Consider the following 22,205-nt stretch of genomic DNA (forward strand, 5'->3'; position numbering starts at 1 on the left):
TCCAAGTACAAAAAGCAAGGTTTCCTGAAGTGTGACCTTGAGCAGCCTTAATTTTAGGAGAGGCACTGCCACAATCATGGCTTTGTTCTGTATGTTCAGCAACCACATTTCCCCTTTTTAATTATTAAATATATTATAATACATATCAAGTCTATAGAGAAGGCACACGCAGTTCTTTTTACTATTTTCACATTTCATTGAAGAGAGACGAATAAGTCAAACTGAATTTTCTTTCACCCAAGTCCTCCTCGATCTCTGTGACGAAGAGCACAGGCCTCTGCCTCTCCACTGCTGCCTACAGCCTTGTCACGTGTCGGGTTGTCGTTTCTGCTCCTGTCTTCACTCCCTACCAGAAATGAATGCAGGATCTTTGTCTTTTTCATCCAGGGATCCCCACAGAGGAGGAAAATGAAATCTATTATGGTCCAGTTACACAGCAGAGCTGTTCAAAAAATATGTTGGGAGAATAACGGAGGCCATCATCCTGTTCATCACCATGTTCCTAACTTGGAAGAAGATGCTTGGAAATAGCTGCAGGTCCCTACCTCTCCAAACCCTGGACTCCTCGGCTGACCTACATATAAGCACACTAACCAGTGCATCCCCCTGTACACATTGTCAGAAAAACAAGCTGAAGAGACTTGCCATTTCCCAGATGAAACTCCCAAAGGGCAGGATAAGACCCTCTTGCATTCTGGAGTCAACTCCCAAAGGCTGAGCTTACCGAACGGTGGTGAAAAAATTATACTCCAGGTGGTATCTTATCTTCCAATGATTTAAGAGATAGCCCCGGAGTGGTTCTTTATTTTCAGTAAACAGAGAATGCGGATCTCCGCCACATTAATATTTTAGCTACAAGATTGCTTTTCTGAGCAAACACATTTTGATCTTTAAGGTGCTAATGTAGTAAACACTCCTTCATATTCCTTTAATCAGAAAACATTTCATGAAAAATTCTAAATGCCATAGAAACCCAGTGACATCAAATTAACCTCAAAACTTTGTTTCCTCTTCAGCAGAATCAGAATATTGATTAGTCCAGAAATACCACCACCAGGATCTTATCTCAGGCAAAATAAGCCATTCCACAGACATTTTGGCTCTCAAAGTCTAGAGCCAAGGGGGTACCATGCTTTTTTTGTGCTCTCAGCTTATTCAGCATTTAGACTTTTAATTATTTCTTCCAAACGTGGTTTTGCTTTCTCACTACACACAGTCCCAAAGCAAACTGAATTAATTAATTCCTTGCATGGTGACACAATCAGATTAAAACAGCTTTTAAACTAGGAAAACCTCGTTATCATATAGCTTATTATGATCCGGATTTGGACAGGGCACAGGTCAAGTCATGTCTCGGGCGGGATCATCATAATTAGATAGATTGAAAATCAGAAACAAGGCAACAGCAGCCCAGAGGGCAGAGGTTAGACATATCACTAGCAAAATCAAGAGGATCCACTATGATACTTTCCTTTCTTTTAAGAAAATAAAACTTTTTTTTCCTTTAGATGGAAGGAGACTACTATGCAAGCACCTGAAACAATAAAGGTTTCAATAAAGAATGTTATAGCACTTAGCAAAGAAAATGTGGTAATGAAAATGCAGCTTAAGGGTGAAATTGGAAAAAAAAAGACAGCATATTTTGGCTTTTTATTACAGGATATTTAAGAGACAGCTTGGCAGTAAATGTTAACATCTTTCTAATGGCTGGGAATGAAGTGGTACAAAGCTGAAAACTCACCTTGACTTATTGACATAGCCGAGTTTTAAGTTACATTGCTCATCCCCAGAGGAAATGCACCACACTGCGAAAAAGTGCTTAGCCTCACTCGATAAATGGAGGTGAGTGTGAGCTGCTGTCACACAGCCACAGTAGGCATTTTCACCCAGGGGAGGCAACAGGGAAACAGATGGAAAAGAAAAGCAAATCAGTAAAGAGGGAGAAAAAAGGCAAAAATGTAAAAGAGGCGGCCAGAAAAAATAACCTTCAACAGGATGTTTATCCTGAATATCAATTAACCAGAAAGACCGGTATTCATTATGTCCCTTTAGGTTGAAATGCAGTGAGAAAGAAAAAAAGAAATTATAAGCATGGCCCTTATCCTCAACAAGATTACAATTCAGTTGAAGGGTCATGATTAAACCTTGAAAAAAGAGTAGAAATGAATAAATATATCATTAAGAACTAACTTCACAATAATTCTTTGTGTGCTCATGTGTTATATGTTTATTAACTTACGTTTCTCTTAAATTTTAATGTAGAAATTGGTTTAAAATTGAATAAATGGGTAGATATCCCTGCTTCAAGATAGGATTACTTGATACTCTAAAGATATCGATTCTCTTCAAATTAATTCTTAAATCTGATGGAATTCCAATCAAAATATCAATTGAATTTGTGAATTTATTCAAGCATTTATATGAACAACAACATTATAATGCTGCACAAACAGCTAAGTCAACTCTGCAACAGAAGAAGAAAGAGGTGTGACTTGTCACTCTCAGATATTAAGATATAACACCAAGGCATAGTAATTAAATACAGCATGAACTGGCCCAGATAAAGACAAATAGAATCACAGAACAGAATAGACAGGTCTGATTCAGGGTCAAATACATGCAGAAAATTAACATACGTTAATTCTGGAGTCACCAGTGGTGACACCACAAACTATGGGGAAAGAGTAGACCTTAGATGGTGGTAGGAAAACTGGTTCACTGTAGGGAGGAAAATCAAAGTAGGTTCCTGTCTTATACAATATATAGAGGCAGGCTCCAAATAGAGTTAAAGACATGAAGGGAAAACAGAAGTGTCAAATTAATAGAAGCTAGTATACATCATGTATCGATGGGAAGAACTTCTTAAACTGTAAGAAAAAAAGTTTATTAAATTTATCACATAAAATTAACAAGTTTATCAAAAATACTAATAACGGTCACATGAACAGATATAATAAGAAGATGACAGAATGGAAGACGATATTTCCAATGTCTCAATCCAATAAGAAATATACAAGGATATATTATATAAGGACAAAAAGAAAAACACAAGAATACTAACAGAAAAATTGACAGTTTATGAACAGAAATCACACACACAAAAAGGAAAACAAAAGAGCTAATAAGTATACAAAAAATTGTTCAAACTTCAAAATAATTAGAGAAATGCAATTTAAAATAACAACAAGATATCAAATATCAATCAGACTAGAAAAAAATGAGAAAGCTGAATAGTTAACTATGGCAGAGATGTGGATATGAGATCCTCATGCACTATCCCTCTACTGAGCAAGGCTTAGTCAGATTAGTAATAATATGGCTCACGATGCAGAAGTTCCACTCCTGTCTATATATCCATTGCAGATAAATTCCCACACAGGTTCTTTACAAACACGTGTAAGGATGTTTGTCACAGCACTTCTTGGGTTAGTGGGGCACTGGAAGCAAACTGAGTACCCATCCCTAAGGCATGGGAAAATCAGAATATGACAGATGCTCACTCACTATGGAAAGTTGGGCAGCAGTTAGAAACAAGAGATTAGACATACATGTAGGAACATGGATGGTTCTTAGAAACATAGTGCTGTATGAAATAACAAGAGAAGAGCCAGATTCACACCACAATGCCATTTGTATACATTAAAAATACACGCCTACACAGTACCTAATGACTTCCTTCCGAAGAGTGCAATATGGAAAGGGAGGGAAAAAAGTAACTTTTCAGTGAGAAACCTGACAAAGGCTCCCTCCAGCTGGGAGATCAAGGTCAACATCAACAGTGATAAGCAATGTTGATAACAGCACCCTTGATATGATGCGGTGAGAATGGCACTTGACCTCTGTGTTCTCCTCCCTCCAAGAACACAATACCCCAGTCTAATCATGAAAAAAATCACACAGATCTCCACCGAGGATCATTCTACTAAATACCTAAGCAGTCATCCTTGAAATTAGCAAGGTCATCAGAAACAAGGAAAGTCTGAGAAACTGTCGCAGTCTAGGGGAGCCTAAGGATGGCGAAATGAAATGTGGAATCCTGGACGGGATCCTGGAACAGAAAAAGGACATTAGGTAAAAACAAAGGAAATCTGAATCAAGTACGGACTTGACACTTTATAACATATGTTATGTAATAATAATAAAGTATCAGTATTGGTTCATCAGCTGTGACAAATGTACCATAGTAATGCAAGATGTTAACAAGAGGGGAAATGTGCCGGGGTATACAAAACACTCAGGACTGCGTTTGCAACTTTTCTGTAAATCTAAAACTATACTAAAGTAAAAAATATTTTAAAATATACATGCCCATAAGGTAATACACCTTGTAAACATATACAAATAAAAACCATGTCAACCCTAATGAACTGGTTACCTGTAGGGGTGCAGGGAGAATGGACACGAGGAGCGGGATAAAAGGAAAGGAGACCTCTACCCTTCTCACACTACAGAAGAAGGAACTAAAGTCTGGAAGGGTTAAGTGACTTAGCTAAGATTGTACTTTCAATGCAGGCCTTCTGACCTTGAGCACACCAAAGGCTCTTTTCATAACTCAGGCTGCTCCACCCGCTCTGAGGATAAGCTGAGAGGAATTCACTCCATGGACAGGAAATGGGGAAATTAGCAGAGATGTCAAAAGGGAGCATGAACTTTTCCATGAAGTGGAAAAAGAAGACGACGTTGCTTTGGGGATTTAAAGCGAGTGACAGCATCCCAAAGGGCTCCCCAGCTTAAACGTGGGGCTGGCTTTAGGACCACAGAAAACTGTAGAGTAAAATAGGGGCACTGTTTAGGGTCAAACCTGGAGCAGCTTAGTTTCCAGAAGATAGATGATTAAGAGTAAGTCAATAACTACAAGGAATTAATGAAAACAGGAATGGGTAGGATTTCCTAAACTAGAAGGCAGGGAAACTTCCCAAATCAGGGGCAAAGTTTGTGACCGTAAGGTGAGAACAGGAGGAGGAATATTTGTGGCAGAGACAGATAAGTGTTTTGTTCTATTTTTTCCTATTTTCTTTGTAAAATCTAAAAACTTTCACATTACCTATAGAGTTTTCAAGGTGAAGGAAGGACTGTTTCTATAACTGAATTAGTAGAGAGTGGATATAAGAGCCGTTCCAGCAGCTGGCATAGTGGTGACTAAGCCTATCCTTGAGGCCAAGGAGACCTGAGGGATTGGGCCAGGAGACAGGAGCAGGAGGCCAGCAGGGGGCAATGTGAAGGTGGCATAGCTGCTTCCTGACTAGGTGTATTTATGTCCTTATGTGATCCTCAGAGAAAGTGATGGAATTCAAAGTTAGAAAAATTCTACTCAAAATTAAATCACCTGGGCAAAAACCTAAAGAAACTAATTAAATTCCCAAATCACAGAGAAGGAGGAAAGCATGCTGTCGTCAACACCTTCTCTAAGATCAGAAGAAATGCAGGCAAAGACACGTAGCTGAGATCACCACCCAAACCCACTTACTTAGGTCATTAGCCTTTAAGAATTCCCTGTCTGCTAATATCTTTGAAAAAAAATCAACAAGCCCAGATGGCTAAGCGACTGGGAGGTCAGGAGCGCATATGTTTTCAGCTGAATGCTCGGAATGCAAAGCTGGAAGACAACTTGTCACTGTCAATAACGATATCAGGACCGGCCGGGATCCGAAAAGGAACGGATCCGTGCTTCGCTAAATGACCGTTCACAGGGAGAAAGTCTTTTTTCTATCACAGTTTTATCAAGGCTACTGAGGAGTTATCAGTCAATTCAATAAATATTTCTTTACAAATTATGATACATTCATATAATGAAAATCTATGACACAATTAAAACAAATAAAAAGTAGAGGGTACAGCATGTTGCCATTTGTGAAAAATATATAAAAGGAAAAATTAAGCTGCATCTATATGCATACAATATTTCAAAGAAAATTGGTCACATCAGTTTTATCTGAGAATGAGAACTGGGTAGCTAGGAAATAAGTGGGAGGCTTTTCACATTATATACCCTTTCATACTTTCTGAATTTTGAATCAAGTGAATTTACTGCCTCTTCAAAAAAGGGAATAAAATGTTAAAATAAAAAGATTAAATATTTAGATATTTATATTCCAGCATTTTCTTCAAAGACTTTAAGAAGACATATCAAAATATATCCACATCTAATACAAAAGGATAAAATAAATAATTAAGAGATATAGATTTAAAATAAAACAAGGGAGAGAAAGTAATAACATCCAGAAGTAAAGGGAGCACAATAGACGCATACACAGATCCTGTCTAGTTCTGGAAGCGGCCATGGACTGGGCGGCTAAAGCAGAGCAGTAAACACGATCAGAGTCAACTGCCTGTCATGAGCTGGCCTCTCAGGAGAGAAACAGCTCTTCTTGTAAGGGAGAGAAAGGAGAAATTTCTCTCAAACATCTGTCTTTAGGAGACACTGAGACATCACAACAATGGCGCACAGTTGGAAAGCCCTCTGGAGGCTGCTCCAGACCCCCTGAGCGTGGAGTGAGCAGGCCAGTCACCGCCCAAGGGCCAAAGAGCTCAAGGCCTGGGAGACAGATGGTTTGGGCTCCAAAAGGCAGTGCAGAGAGGAACCCTACAAGTCAGTACACAGGCTCCAAATTCCAAACAGAAAATCTCTCTGTTTGACCAATTAAGATGGGAAAAATGGAAAGAAAACCTTAATTTGATGGCATATTATCTCTTTGTCTTTTAGACAAACAATGCATGTTTGTTTCAATTTCCTACATGGCCCTGTAATGAAATAGCCATCAACTTCATGGCAGCCCCCAGACACTTGATGTCCGGGGTTGTTTTATTTGTTCATTTGTCAAGACCACTCCCTTTGGGGATCATAGCCTTTCCTCTCTCTCTTTCTTTTCCAACCAGGCTCCCTATCCCCAACATCCCCAAAGCAGGTCCTAACCGCCATGTCCCCTACAGTGTCACACACATACAGTGTCAAAGACAATGCTTTGTGCTCACCAAACTGGTTCCGTTTTCCTCCTGGGCACCCAGCTAAGCCACATTTGCCAGCCTCTCACACAATAAGACGAAAACATATGACTGAGTTCAGGTCAATGGAGTGTGGGTAGATATGATGTTGCCACTTCCAGGCCTGGCCTCTAAAATGTCCTGCACGATCACCCACATTGCCATCAGTCCTCCAGAGGCCAACTAGATGTTGATACTCAGGACAATGCCAGGAACAAACACGTGGAGCCTCTGTTGGCTTGAGTCATAAACAACTATGTGGCACAAAATCTCCCTCTGCTAACCCACAATAGGCTATAATGTGAGCAAGAAATGAATTTTTATTTCCAAGATGCTGAGATTGTCTGTTACTGCAGTTAGCCCACCTTGTTTAACATAGAAATTGGGTTTCTCTTGTAACAAAAAACCTCAATATTTGATATTGACTTAGCAGAGGGATGGTAAGTGGGGAGGGTACAGACAGAGCAGATCCGGGCTACACAGTGGCAAAATATTGGCAAAACTATTGCCTACAGTACCGTGGAAGGCAGACCACCTGCCTCCTGTGCTTATAGTTCTAGGATAACTGGATGGTTCTATTCTAGGAGATGGTTACAATTCTAAAGGAACTAGAAGAGGACAGAAAAACAGAACACTTGGATGTATGTCATCTGTTACTAATTGTTATTGATGTTTGGTCAGATTCTTCATGAAAGAAATAAGCTCAGAACATAACTGATATATTAACACAGAAATAGAATGAAATAGAGTTATTGCAGAAATATGGGAATATTTCCAATATTAGATACTGGATATCTAATATTAGATATTTCCAATATTAGAGAATTGGAAAAGTCATTTGCTAATTGCTTCCAGTCACTAAGAAGTGAGAGATGTCATTTTAAAAGTCATCATGTGTGGAAGATGCAGTGAGACCTCTCAATTGCACCTTGTGACTCAGGCCTTTAGCAAAAATCAGATTAAGGTTGTGGTCTTTCCACCTACTTTTAACAGTTTTTTTGTGTGTGTGTGAGGAAGATCAGCCCTGACCTAACATCCGTGCTAATCCTCCTCTTTTTGCTGAGGAAGACCGGCTCTGAGCTAACATCTATTGCTAACCCTCCTCCTTTTTTCTCCCCAAAGCCCCAGTAGATAGTTGTATGTCATAGTTGCACATCCTTCTAGTTGCTGTATATAGGATGCAGCGTCAGCATGGCCGGGGAAGCGGTGCGTCGGTGCGCGCCCAGGATCTGAACCCGGGCCACTGGTAGCGGAGCACACGCACTTAACTGCTAAGCCCCGGGGCCGGCCCTCCACCTACTTTTAGATAACCTCATGGTGTCCACCATTAAACTGAAAAATAGAAAGAGGCACAGAGGTGAGGAAGCAATAAAATAAACAAATAGCCTTGAAATTATGTCTACGAAAGAACTGTATGTTTGCAACACGTGAGCTTTCTGAAAGAAAATAAATCAGAAGCCTTCTATAATGTTGAGAGAATTGTATTACTAAAGCAGTTAGGATCCTAATTAGAAAAGCTTGATTGCAAGCCTTCAATCAATCTCAGGCAGGAAGAGGGCTATGGATGCCGGCAGTCCCCAAGGAGGACTCTAGGAGGGTACAGGACCCAAGACCCATTTCAGATGTGGCAAGGACAATGGACAGAGAAGAACTGTGGAGGGTAGAGCCAGAGGTCATTGAGAAAAATGAACAAGAAAGTCTTTCCCAGATAGGAAGATCAGAATCTACCGAGGAACTTCTCTCACTCTCTGGAAAGACAAACTTCCCAACGCCTGACCTGCAGGATGCCAACTTTGCTATGGGCCAATGATAACTTTGTCTTCTTTTCTTCCTTTTTCTGAAAGAGAAATGTTACCACTGTCATCACCACTGTAAAGTATAGGAGGAGAGGTAACATTTCTCTTTTGCTCATAGGTTGCTGATCCAAGAGGAATCACATCCACATCTGATAGGGCCTCTCTATCATTCCCTTCCTGGAGATGCTGAAATTTGAGCTGTCCTCAGTGACTAGGTAGGACTTGAGGTTGTTCCTGTCGAGGGGGGATGTGTGTGCTCTATGTGTCAAAGGAAGAATGAAATGGATAGTTGGTGACCAGAGGGGTAGACTGTGGCAGAGACAATCCTACGTATTTGTTGAATCCATTTCATTTACTGACACATTTAAATTACATTTCCCAACATCTCCTGCAGTTAGATGGGACCATGTGGAATGTGGCCTGCCTCCTAGAATCCACTGAGCAATGTCAGACGCTCTCAGCAAATGAGAACTCCTGCTGTGGAGCAGGCTCTACCCACTCTAAACCAATGGGCATTGAGCACACACATCTGACAACCATTCTTAGCCAATGTGTGTGTTGTCTTGAGTTGAGTGTGTTCTTCAGCCTATTGTTGTTGACTTCACTGTAGCCTCTCTATGAACAATTCCTTTTGTGTTCTAGTGAACCATTTTAACTAATAATAACTGATAAAAGAGAAAAAGACTGGACCTGCTGGAAGAAAACAACAGAAAAATATAAAAATAGTTATAAATTTTACAGAGGCTCAAGAGTCTTCAATGAAACTCTTTAAGAAACACATTAAATACTATCAGGCAATCAGAGACAGGTTCAAGTCCTCTGATATTATGAAGGGTAACAAGAATTGCTTTAGCCTGGGCAAATGCAGCAAGAATTGTATTAATAGCATCTGGGAGAAATTAAGCATGTCATGATTTCTAGAGATTTGGAGAGACTGAAACAGTGATTCTCAATGCACAGTGCAAAGAAGAGACCTCCACAGGAATCCTGCTGTAGAGATCTGTTGTCGTCCTCACCCAGTCAGTACCAGCATCTCCAGGAGCACATCACCTGCAATACCTGGGACAGGTGTGGACCCAGTGGGCCTGACAGTACTCAAGTCCAGTAAGCACAGTATCTGGCAGGGCTGATGGGCTGCAGAAACACAGGATGGTATTGACCCACACCCTCATACATGGGAAAGGAGCTGTCCAGCCTGCATGCCTACTCAGGCAATTAGAAAAAAGAAAAAGAAAAATTGAGAAGAAGGTAAGAGAGACTAAGGGATATAAGGCGATAAAGGCATGAGTAGCATCAGAAAGTATGAAACTTTTGGGACAGGCCCCGTGGCGCAAGCGGTTAAGTGCATGCGCTCTGCTGCGGCAGCCCGAGGTTCGCCAGTTCGGATCCCGGGCACCCACCGACGCACCGCTTGTCAAGCCATGCTGTGGCGGCGTCCCATATAAAGTGGAGGAAGATGGGCATGGATGCTAGCCCAGGGCCAGTCTTCCTCAGCAAAAAGAGGAGGATTGGCAGATGTTAGCTCAGGGCCAATCTTCCTCACACACACACACACAAAAAAAGTACCAAAAAAAAAAAAGAAAGTATGAAACTTTCACCAGCACATATTAGCCACCTTAACTTTCACCTTGGTGCCTCTACCCTCAGAGCACTTACATCCCATCTACTACTAGACTGACAGAGACCAGAAGAGCACCCTGTGCCTATTCTGCTGAAGTAAACAGAAGCTGGGAAGGCCAAAGTTCTGCTGGAAGGCAATCAAAACAGGTGAAACAGGAAAATTCTGTTTCAGCATGCTTCTGGAGGGCCAATGCACCTGCTGCTACACTGATGCGAGAACAATACTGGAGTCTGCCCTTCCTGGGTGGGCTAATGGGGTTCGTTTACCAGGACTGGCATTACTTCAAGACTCAGAGATGTTTGAAGGGCTTCCCATGGGTTTAGAGAACTGTCTTTCCTATAACTACGAAACCAGCACCTGCAGCTTGAAGGCTGACTCCCAAGTACAGACTGACTGCCAACGTACAGCAATGCCTCCTCTGGCGCACCCACCATTGCTTCCACTAAACTCGCCCCACCACTTCCCTCCTCCAGTCCCCATCCCCCAGCCTCTTCATTAACCTGGAAGTGCCAATGAGCAACAGCCTTAGACAAAGCTCTCTGGTGGGTACTGTGGAAATAAACGAAAAAACTCAACGCATGGCTCCTGTCTGCCCTCAAGAAGCTTACAATCTTGTTTGGAGGTGCATCTGAGCCACTGATTTTGCAAGGAGCAATTAATTAGACACAGGGCACAGCAACTTAGGGGATATTAGGGTTCACCAGAAGGGCAGCACTAGGGCTGGCACTTTTATGGCTGGCTTGATTGGGCCTGTCTGAAAAGAGATCTCTCTCTCCTTCTAGATCTGCTTATTCATCCTCTTCCTTCTTTCTGTCCTTTGGTTTCATTTCTCATGATCTTCCCTGTACAATCCTCTTCTTCCCACATGCCAGAAAACCATCCCTTCACTCATGCAAGCAACACTTTCTCTTTGCAGAAAATTATTCTTTAGCCACTTGAAACTACAGCAAACTACTCAAGTGGCCTCGCTGGGAAACTCTGTCTAACCTCTATACCATTCAGGCTCTTTCATTTGAAAGCTTTCTCTTTTCCTCTTGTTCTGCTTGTTCTATTGATTCAGACTATTCATCCAGTGAGCAGAGACAACATCTAATTATATTTTCCACCACAACATTAACATGTTATTAATGCTTAGCAAGTAAGAAAAATAATAATGTCCTCATGTTTCCCCTTTTGTTCTCCTCAAGACTTCATAAGCAAAAAGAGATTTTTAAAGTCTACCATGGAAGGCGTTGGTCCATTAGACATACATTAGGTTTTTCTGTCCTCCTATACAAAGGCTCAGCCTTTTAAATGGGGCATGCAGCCATTAGGCATTAACTCATCTATTATGTTTTTCTCTCCTTCTTCAGAGGACTAGCGCACTAGTCTCACGGCAAAAATCATATCAAAAGCTGTTCTTTTCCCAGCAATACACCTTGACCACCACCAATGGATGGTCATTCAGAAAAACTCGATTGTACTGGTATGCTCCCAAATGCTTAAGAGCCTCACAAGACTCCAAATTCCCCTGTCCCTTACTCCCTCACCCCACAGGCCTGTCCCTCCTCCAGTCCAGCCAGGCCAGCCTCCTCAGTGCCCCCTGGAGATACCAAGACTTCTCATTCCAGCAACCTCTAAATTTAACCCATCCATGGAGGCCTAGATAATTCATGACATTCCCAACAAAGCTCTCTTGACCACAATAGCTCTTGGTGATGACTCACTCTTTTGAAATTAGAATATGCAAAGATTTAAAAAGTTAACAGCATGGCATAGCATATATCAGAAAGCCAAATGGGCAGAAGAACTAACACTCTGTTTATATCAAATTAGATCAGCAGCTCCTTAAAAGCAGGCAGCAGAATTCTACAGATGTTCTTGGTATCACACACATATTTATACCACACTGAACTATTTGTGGCTCTTCCTCTCAACAAAGTTTATGAGCTTCTTGGGGCAGAGACTATTTCTTATACAGTTTCAGAATCCCCTGCAATAATTAACACGAATTGTGCTGGACACGCAGGAAGTCCACAGTGGATTCTCACTGATTTGCCCCACAGAGAAGCTGGGAATATTGTCTGGTTGAACTGAAGAGTAAAATCATACTAAACCTATACATCAGAGATAGGGCACTGATAGTAAGTGTGACAGCATTACAATGAATTGGGATTTTGAACTCATAAAGACTCACTCTATATGCAATTTCAGCCGAGTGGGTGTGCGTGGAGGGAGGAGGCAGATTAATAGAATCAGAATATCAGTTCTCAAATGGCCTTCCAGATCATCTGATGGAAGCCATCCTCTTACAGAGAAAGAAGGACTGGGAAGTCTCCCAACCAAAGCTGGAAAGAGCAGAGACCATCGCATAAGGTGCTTTCAGTCCTGACTGCACCTTTTCACACCCCCAGCAGCTTCGCAGCAAGAATACACATGCTATTTCTCACTGAAGAAGTGCCCCACCTCTGTCTGGAGGCAGGCGCTGAAGCATCATTCAGAGTTCCCATTCAGTGATAATGGGGACGCGTTTAACGTTTTGTTTTTTTTTTGTCCTGCTGCTGTGTGACACTGTTAATTGCAGATCTATCGTAATTGTTTTCTTTTCTCTATCTCATCCATGTTACATGCAACAAATACTAACACATCCTCTAAACAATTAAATTGTGCCAGGCAGGGTACAGTGAGAGGACAGGAAAACTTGAGTTTAAATAACTAAATACTTAATTGAGAAACTAAGATTTTTTTTCTTTTAAAAATTTTGTTGTTGTTTTCAATTTGCTGACATCACTGTGCTAGCTCAGGTAACAACAAAGCAGTGCTGGCCAGTGTCACAGCATCTTTCTGTAAACAAACACTGACTGCATATCTATGCTGTGCAGGCTCTGTTCCGGGAATTATGCAAGATCAAGTGAATAAAACTCTCTTTCTGTCCTCAAGAATCTAGTCAGAGGATTAAAAATGAGCACCAAAAGTCTAATAAAGGACTAATAGGAGGCTGTGGAATTTCAGAGCAGGGACAAATTCTCTGATTCTCCTCAACTGGAGAAATCATATTAAAAAAACCGTATGTGTTTATAAAGCAATATCCACAGAAATTAGGATGTTCTTAATTCCAAGAGATGGATATCTTCCATTTTAGATAATTCTTTTGAGTTCACACTTACTTCTTCTAACACTTGATTGCCTATTGACAAAAGAATATGCTAACTTTTTTCACAGATGCTGATTTTTAAGTTTTCTCTGAAAAACAAGTTTTATTTGCCTTCATCAAAATAAGCAAAATAAGTCAGATGGAGAAAGACAAATACTGTATGATTTCACTCACACGTGGAAGATAAACAAACAAACACACAGATACAGAGAACAGATTGGTGGTTACCAGAGGGGAATGGGGGTGGGGGGAGGGTGAAAGAGGTGAAGGGGGACATTTGTATGGTGACAAATGGAAACTAGACTTTTGGTGGCGAACATGATGTAGTCTAGTCGAAATATAATGATGTACACCCGAAATTTATATAATGTTATAAACCAAGGTGACCTCAATAAAAAAAATAAAACTATATAATGGAGACAGTTGCACAAAGCTGTAAATTTAATCAAAAGCATGTAATTGTGCATGCAAAACAGGTGAATTTGATGGTATATAAATTATACTTCAATAAAGCTATTAAATAAAAATAATATATTGCTTCAATGGAGTTGATATTGAAAAACAATATAATTTTGTATGTTTGGCACACTTTACAGCTTCCAAAGCATTTTCACAAGTACTATTTCCATCAGTCTCATTCAGTCATCACGAAACCCAGAGGAGTGCCCAGGGTCAGTTTATTGTGTTTCTGGGCATGTACGTGTGCATGTTATTATTATTATTTTCATCACACACTGAGGAGTCTGAGGCTCAGAGGAGTTTGGTGAGTGACAGTGACAACAGGCATTTGTCAGACTCATCAGACAAAAAGAAAATTGCTGGCTAAGCCCTCCAATCTAAAATTACTTACAAGTTATTACACTTGAAAACTCATGTTCCCACTGGTATACGTTCTCTTGAAAAGCAAACATCCCCTGGGCAGCACTCAGCATCTGGGGGCCCCAGCTTCCCCTTTTCGCCATGTGCAGCACCTTGTTCCCTCCTCAGACACTGGCCAACCTTCCTCTCTCATCCTCCGTTCCCAATAGAGAATCAAAGAACAGTCATTTGTTCTTCCATCATAGAGAGCCAATGCCACTGAATTTGGGCTTTAAAACTTTGTTATAACTCCACAGGGGAAGTCTTTTTGCTAATAAACACATTTAGGGCAGTGGCTATCAGGTGGATAGCATTTGGCGCTGAATCACTGAAGCTGCCATGTTTCCGCACAGTGATTAATAGAGGACCTCTGAGCTTATCTTCAGGGTCATAGAAGGAAAGAGAAGCTGGCACTAATGCGTCCTGCCCTGTGTCCCTGAAAGGAACTTCAGGGATGAGCAATGACAGATTTCACGAGTAGAGAAGGCCGCAGAGTCTCCAGGGGCTGAGGTACAAGAGAAAAAACAGAATCTGGGACGCAGCCAGGGCCTGAGAGTGATGCCCCAGCCCTCCCTCCCAACTCCACACACGTACCCTTGTCCCGGCCTCAGCCCAGACTCAAAGGCCCCAGCCTCGTGGTTCTTAAAATCTGCCCAAGTCCAGAAGGGGGTATCCTCCAGTCCCACAACCTGACCCCACTCCTTTCTTCCATTTGAGAACACGGAGTGGGGACAGCTGTCCTTACCTCGTAGTGGGCCACGCGCTGAGATCCGGATATCAGTTGTGCACTGCACACCTTGCAGTAACTGTCTGTAAATAAATCCTGATCGATATCGGAGGACTTCATCAGGCTAAAGGAGAATCAACAAAAAAGAGAAGAAACATGAGCCCACTGCTTTGACGTTTACGCGGGACACCAAGCACGTGAAAAGCCAGGTGCGCAGGACAGACCCGCCGACGGCAACAGTCGGCGGGGTCTCCCTAAGCCTCCGGGGTCACCATGGCAATTAACCACAGCAAGTGTATGGTTTATAATTTTCTCACAAAGCCCAATAAGGTTGCTGGTACCCTAAAAACAGAAATCCAGCTTTAGTTTTCTCTGTTTGACAAATCAGACTTATGCCAAATGCATCCTCAAGGATTTACGTAGAGGATATTTTCACATAGGATTTATATTAACAAAACATTGTAAGCATCCAATATATGCAACAATAGGAAATAGCATAAATGAACCTTGATACGTCCACACACTAGAATACCATGTGACTTCTAAACTCAGATCAAATACTTCTTTAAAAGAATATTTAGGGGCCAGCTCCCGTGGCTTAGCGGTTAAGTGCGTGCGCTCCGCTACTGGTGGCCCGGGTTCCGATCCCGGGCGCCCCCCAATGCACCGCTTCTCTGGCCATGCTGAGGCTGCGTCCCACATACAGCAACTAGAAGGACGTGCAGCTATGACATACAACTATCTACTGGGGCTTTGGGGAAAAAAAAGGAGGAGGATTGGCAATAGATGTTAGCTCAGAGCTGGTCTTCCTCACAAAAAAAAAAAAAAAAGAATATTTAGTGAAATAGGAAAAAGTTTACCATTATCAACAAAAGAGGCTTACAAATCAGCTTACACATTATTATACTAAATTTGTTTTAAAATGTGTATAGGGTGAACAGAAACACATTCCAGAAAGTTTTAACAAAATTCTAATAGCAGTTATCTTTGGGAGATTAAAAGTAATTGCTTATGTAATTTTCTTTATTTTTAAATTTTCTACAATGAACATGTATTACATTTCTAACAATACAAGTTAGCTTTGTCAAGAGCCTTATAAGCAATATAAAATCTAGCTTTGAGTTCAACAGGTATACTTAGAAAATTAAAAAACAAAATTATAAAATCGAACTAAACTATAACTTTCCTTGCAGACTTATATCTTATAAAGAGAGGAGCCAACTCTTCTACATTTAAGATTGTTGAAATTCATAAAGACCACCTCCACCCCTCCACACTCCAACTGAGCCCACAGTGGTAAATAAACATATTCTCAAATTCCAAACTCTGAATCAAAATGCAGCCAAGAGTCTCAAGCTTACGAAAGCGATCTGTCACAAAAGTGTCTTATAGCAGTGAAAGTATAATGTTACCAACCTAGAAACACACACCAGTGCATCAGAATTCTTCCTCCAACCCACAAACTCCATTTCATTTTACCTTCTGCCTGCCAGGCAAACAGTAAGGACTATGCCAGACAGCATGCACATGGAGAGGCAAGAGAATCTCAGACAACAGAGACGTGGTGGAGACCGTGGAGTTCATCTTACTCCAACGCTTCATTTGACATGAGACTGTGTGAATCACATTGCTGATTATTGGCATGACCATAAGTAGTGCCTAGCTTGCAGGATTCCAATATCCACACTCCAGATCCACCCTAGGTCTAGGGCTACCTGCCAGCTGTGTGATTGTGGGCTGAGTCACTAAACACTCTAGGTCTCAGTTTCCTCCCTAAAAAAAATCAAGATGATAATATTTGCCATTCCTCCTTAGAGAATGTGGAGAAGATTAAAAGGAGATATATAAGAGAAGGTACTATATAAACTGTAAAATTCTCTTCCTTTGAAAGGGATCGTTATCACATTTTTAATTATATCCTCATGTTGGTAAGATGTTGGCCAAGTCTTGACCAATGCAACAAAACGAAGGACTGTGGTCCATTTTAAGTGATTCTGGAAACCGTCTAAACAGCTGGGCCACAAAGGAAAGTATCTGTCTGGAACGTAAGGCTGCCTGCCTCAACAGCTACAAACTCACTTTCCATCGCTGGCCTTGGCTATAATGGCCCATTAGGGCATTTGCATTCAGCAATTCAAAAAGATGCACAGTTTCAGCTCCTAAGATACAGCAGCACCTCTGGGTTTTCAATGCTCTGAGGACCAAGAGTCACATCAGACAGTAAGGACCACTGACTCTCAATAGCTCAAGTGGATTTGTTACTTCTGGAAGGATCCTTCCTGGCAGACAACCCAGTCAGCCTGGAGTCCAGCACCTGCAGTGCCTGAGGGCTTACTACCTCACATTGCAACCTGTTCCAGAGAGTCTAGCAACTCTCTCTGGTGTTAGGTTGTTTTTAGGTTGATTCACAATCTGTCCCACTGTGGATTTCACTCATTGATCCTGTCCTTGGGTATAACACAGAACAATTCTACTCTCCTTTCTCCTGAGATATCCTCCCTCAAGTACTTGAGGACAGCTCTCCTCTATCTACTCCCAACCCCTGTTCTGCCTCATCATCTTGGACTGTGTCCATCTCTTTATGGGCCATCTTCAAAGGCAGTGACAGAACAGAATGAAACACTCCAGATACAGTCTAACCAGGGCAGAGGATCACAGATCCAAATGACCATCCAAAATATCCATTGTCGTTTGTAATGGTCTCTATTCACACCCTGGAATGCAAATAGAGAAGAGGTGTTTTGATGATGGGAAAATGTAGTACAACATTTTGAAATGTCAAATGGGAAAAGAAAACTTACTAAGGTATATTTTTGAAGCTTAGCTCCTGTAAGTAGTTGTGTTTAAATATTATCGTGTTCCCTGCTATTTCTAATAAAGAAGTGCACGAAAATAGATTCATGGGTGACCTGGTTAATAGGAATCTCCAAACTCACTGCACACTACTTCCTCATTATACAACCGACTGCTGAAATCAAACCCTGTGAAAGGATATTCAAGGTATGCATCGGACCGAGCAAGGCCGTAGGAGTCTAGGGCTCGGTAAAGCAGCTGTGCAGCAGAAATAGCTTTAAGGGCAGAATATAACATGTGTATACTAAAAATTAAAAAAAAAAAATCGAAAGAAGAAGAGATATCATGGCTTCTCCCACTGTTTTATATAAGAATATTGATTTGAACAAGCCCACATGCAGTAAAATGACAATAAAGACCCCTCCAAAATCTACGAGGCCTGAATGGAATACCTGAGTAAGTTAAATTCCAGTGGGAGGCAATTAGTGGACAAGTGTCAGCCTGGTTTGTGCATGAGGCATTTTCTCCAAGAAAAGAGAACTATCTCTGTGTAGGTCACTTTTGACAACCAGAGGGTCTGATTGATGACTCAAAGAGTGGAATTCCCAAGAGGGAAGCCTGCCATTTGCTCCTCTCCACTGGCTTCTTTAGAATAGGATTCTCAGCTTCACCCACCTTTGGAAGTACTGGTGAGCTGGAAAGAAAAAGGACGGGAAATCTGACTGCCTTCCAGTAGCCTTGTCCATGGTCCTGAATCAGCAGCTAGAGCACACAGGACAGGGCCACTGATCACTTACCGGTCAGTCCTACTGTCCCGTCAGAGCCAACGTATGGCGACCCCCACCCTGGAAACATGCTGATTGTGCTACACTCTGAGGCCTTGGGACATTGTGAGGAGGGAGACAAGATTAGGGGGAGGAAGGAGTTTGATTCCCTGGATCTGAAACTGATCTGAATGAAAGCTTCCTCAATGCTTCCCACTCTAGCACAATCCAAAGGAAATATTGAAGATTTGAATAACCTATCACTCTTCAGTATTCACAGAGGACAGTGGCACCTATATTTTAGTCAAGAAGCCCAGAGTGGAAGTGAAGTATTAGAACAGGAGTCTGATCAGATTCTCATTTGCTGCCCCAGGTCTCTATACACCAATAGATCTATTTACATGCATGGTATGGCAGTGTAAGACTCCGAGGCATAGCTAGGTAAAATAAATAAAGAACATACAGAGGGGGAGAGCTTTTGTTTATTCAATAATGGTTATTGATCATCTACTATGTGAGGCACAGGGATAACAGAAGGCACAACTCCTGTTTTCCAAATCTTTATGAGCTATTGAGTGAGAAGAGACATATGCACTCAAATACCTAAGGCACAGGCAGCAAGTGTAATTTGGCTGGTAAAAAGTGCTACGGAATTTGAGAAAACAAGAGGGATTATAAGGAACTCTTCAAGGAGGTTCTCTGGAATTGATAATGTAAGGATGGATAGGATTAAAATGGAGGGAAACGGGTTCCAACTCAAAAGCTAATTCTTTTTCCTGGCACAGAGAAAATCTTACTACCAGTAGGCATGAGAAGATATATGCAAGGGGCATTGGTGGGGCTAACTTGGGATTATGCAACATAAGGGGAGAAGGCAGCAAAATGCAAGGGAGAGAAGGGTACACAGACCCCAAGACCCATATGGGAGGAGGAAGACTGAGGGAGAACAGCCAGGTCCCAAAACATTTCTCAAAGTGCAAGGAATGGCCTTTTGCAGAATCTTCAGATGCAAATATGAAACCTTCCTTTCTGCTTCTTTCTGCTTCTCAAGAGCAGATTTCAGGAACACAAGCTGAAAACCAGAGAAACCTGAGGCTTTATGGCAGAGAGTAATAGTCTTCATTCCATTCCATTTCTCATAGTGCTCAAATAGCTCTGACTCAAAGATCCCAAATCCCAGGCAGGGCTCTTCAGAGGAAAAAGACATTAGTTCAAATTCAGGCTGGTCGCTTGCCAACTAGGTTTTTGAACAAGTTATATATCCTCCCTGGGTCCTCGTTCCCTCATTTGTGAAACGGGGGAAACATCCTCACAGGGTTATTGTGAGGATTACAGATGATGTAGATAAAAAGCATCTAAGAAAGACTGTGGCATATGGTAGACATTCAAAGACAGATATTACCAGCATTATGATGAATATTATTAATTTTGTATTATCATTATTCTCATTTTCAACAGGGATGCTGTAAATATTTAAGCAGAGAAATAAATAGAACCACATTAAGGACTAAGGGGGAAGATACACAGTCGGTGTGCTGAAATCACAGCTTTTATCGCCATCATAGGCTTTCTCTTTTGTGTTAACAATATCATCCACAAAAATGGCTCATTTCCACTGAATTCCACTGCAGCTGATACTCAGGCCTCATGGCTGTGAAGACCCCATGTTTCATGAAAGTTTAAAATCTATTTTTGTTGTCAGTAGGTGCTGATACTGGCAGATGGAGCAGATTGATGAGCGCTCTGTCCCACCCTCTTTCTCACCCACCACGCTCTTCTCTCCGTGAGCTGCTCCCTGGGGCACACAAAGGGAAGCCTGGATGTACACCAGCTCTCTGGACCCACTCATTGTGTAGCCCTGAGGTGGCCACAGCAGTCATATTCCCCAGGGTGGTATCTCCTCTGCCCCAGTCCCTTGGGGAGAGAAGCCCTTGGCTTGGTGTTCCCCACTGGTGGGTGTCCTGTCACAGTTTGGGGCATTTTCACTATAAAACTCATCTATAAGGGGCTGGCCTGGTGGTGCAAGCGGTTAGGTGCACGCGCTCTGCTGCGGCGGCCCAGGGTTCGCCGGTTCGGATCCCGGGCGCGCACCCACGCACCGCTTGTCAAGCCATGCTGTGGCAGTGTCCCATATAAAGTGGAGGAAGATGGGCATGGATGTTAGCCCAGGGCCAGTCTTCCTCAGCAAACAAAGAGGAGGACTGGCGGATGTTAGCTCAGGGCTGATCTTCCTCACAAAAAAAAAAAAACTCATCTATAAGATCTAACTACTACTTTCCACCCACTCTCTCCCCTCACTAGCCCTTTAAAAGTAGGATTTAAGACCCATGGCAATTTCAACCAAAGAGCTACTCTCACCTTTAGGGGCAGATTTCCAAATTTCCAAGCTGCCACTCCCTATGACTTTGTGAACTTGCCAGTATCAAGGACTGTGGCTCCTCTAAAGATGCTCCCAACAGCGCTTGACCCTCATGAAAGCTCCAGACCCAGAGGAATAACGATTTTATTTTACTATTATAAACGTATTGTGTGCTGCTCCTGAGCCAAGCTTAGTGTGCAGGCCCTACCACCCGATTTAATGCCCTGAAGAGACATACAGAGTCATGAGCCTCATTTTCTAGATGAGGAAACTAAGGCATAGGAATTGAGTAACTAACCAAAGGTCACACAGCTTGTAAGCGGCAGTCAGGTTTCCAAGCCAGTGCTGACTCTGTGCCCATCGGCTTAGCCCTCACCCTGGGCTGCCTCCGTGTGGCAGAACTCAGCACGGCGAGCCCTTCAGTCTGTTTCCTACTGCCTCAGTTTAGGGAGTGCCATAAAAAATACTTAAATGAAAGTGAAGGGCAGACAACCTGCCCAGAATTAATATGCTGTGGCCTGAGAGCCCCGACTATCCAGGTGGTGCCTGAGAAGCTGTAACTGACCTCAGGGCCCAGACACTCCTCCCTGTGCTTATCTGAACCAAGCCCTAGCATCCTCCCATACCTTCTAGTTCTGATAATGCCGGCACATCCACGGGGTCTGTGCCTCTGTAACCAGACTCACCCTCGGATTCAGTACCTACTTCTGCCCACCCACTTGAGCTGACACCCTGAAAAGCCACTGCACCCTTCTGTTCAGTCTGGCTCCTCTTTACCCAGTCTGCGACCCTCCACTATATGCCACATGCCCACCCACCCTCACCCCCACCAAAGGGCCTGGCTCCCAAGGCCGTCACTCTTGGCAGCTCTGGCCCTCTGCCTCTCAGTGCCCAGGGTCAAGAGACTGGACTTCTGTCTCCTTCAATTTTGACAAGCGGAATGGTAGACTGAAAATGCCGCCAGTTATAATGAAGCACCCCTGCTTATGAATGTGAAACAGACATGAGGCATGCGACTCCTGCTTAAATTCAGCCACATTTTAAAATTATTAATATCCAAAAGGCTACTGACATTGTTCCCGCTTTGTTTTATCAATATTGGAGAGGATCAAACTCTGCTCAGAAGGAAGGAAGGTATGAGAATTAGGGCTGGCCCATTTTCAGCCCAAAACA

The 22,205-nt window shown here is 42.3% G+C and overlaps 1 protein-coding gene across 3 annotated transcripts in view; it reads right to left on the reverse strand.

The window, feature by feature from the left end:
- Positions 1-22,205, reverse strand: part of ZMAT4 (zinc finger matrin-type 4) — a 326,969-nt gene that overhangs the window by 243,682 nt on the left and 61,082 nt on the right. For all 3 annotated transcript variants that reach the window (XM_058525273.1, XM_058525274.1, XM_058525275.1), the window contains one exon: positions 15,135-15,240. In XM_058525273.1, coding sequence (XP_058381256.1) covers positions 15,135-15,236 — 102 coding nt within the window. In that variant the 5' untranslated portion in view covers positions 15,237-15,240. The remainder of the gene's footprint in view (positions 1-15,134; positions 15,241-22,205) is intronic.

The sequence above is a fragment of the Diceros bicornis genome, chromosome 29 (assembly GCF_020826845.1).
Source record: "Diceros bicornis minor isolate mBicDic1 chromosome 29, mDicBic1.mat.cur, whole genome shotgun sequence".
NCBI lineage: Eukaryota > Metazoa > Chordata > Mammalia > Perissodactyla > Rhinocerotidae > Diceros > Diceros bicornis.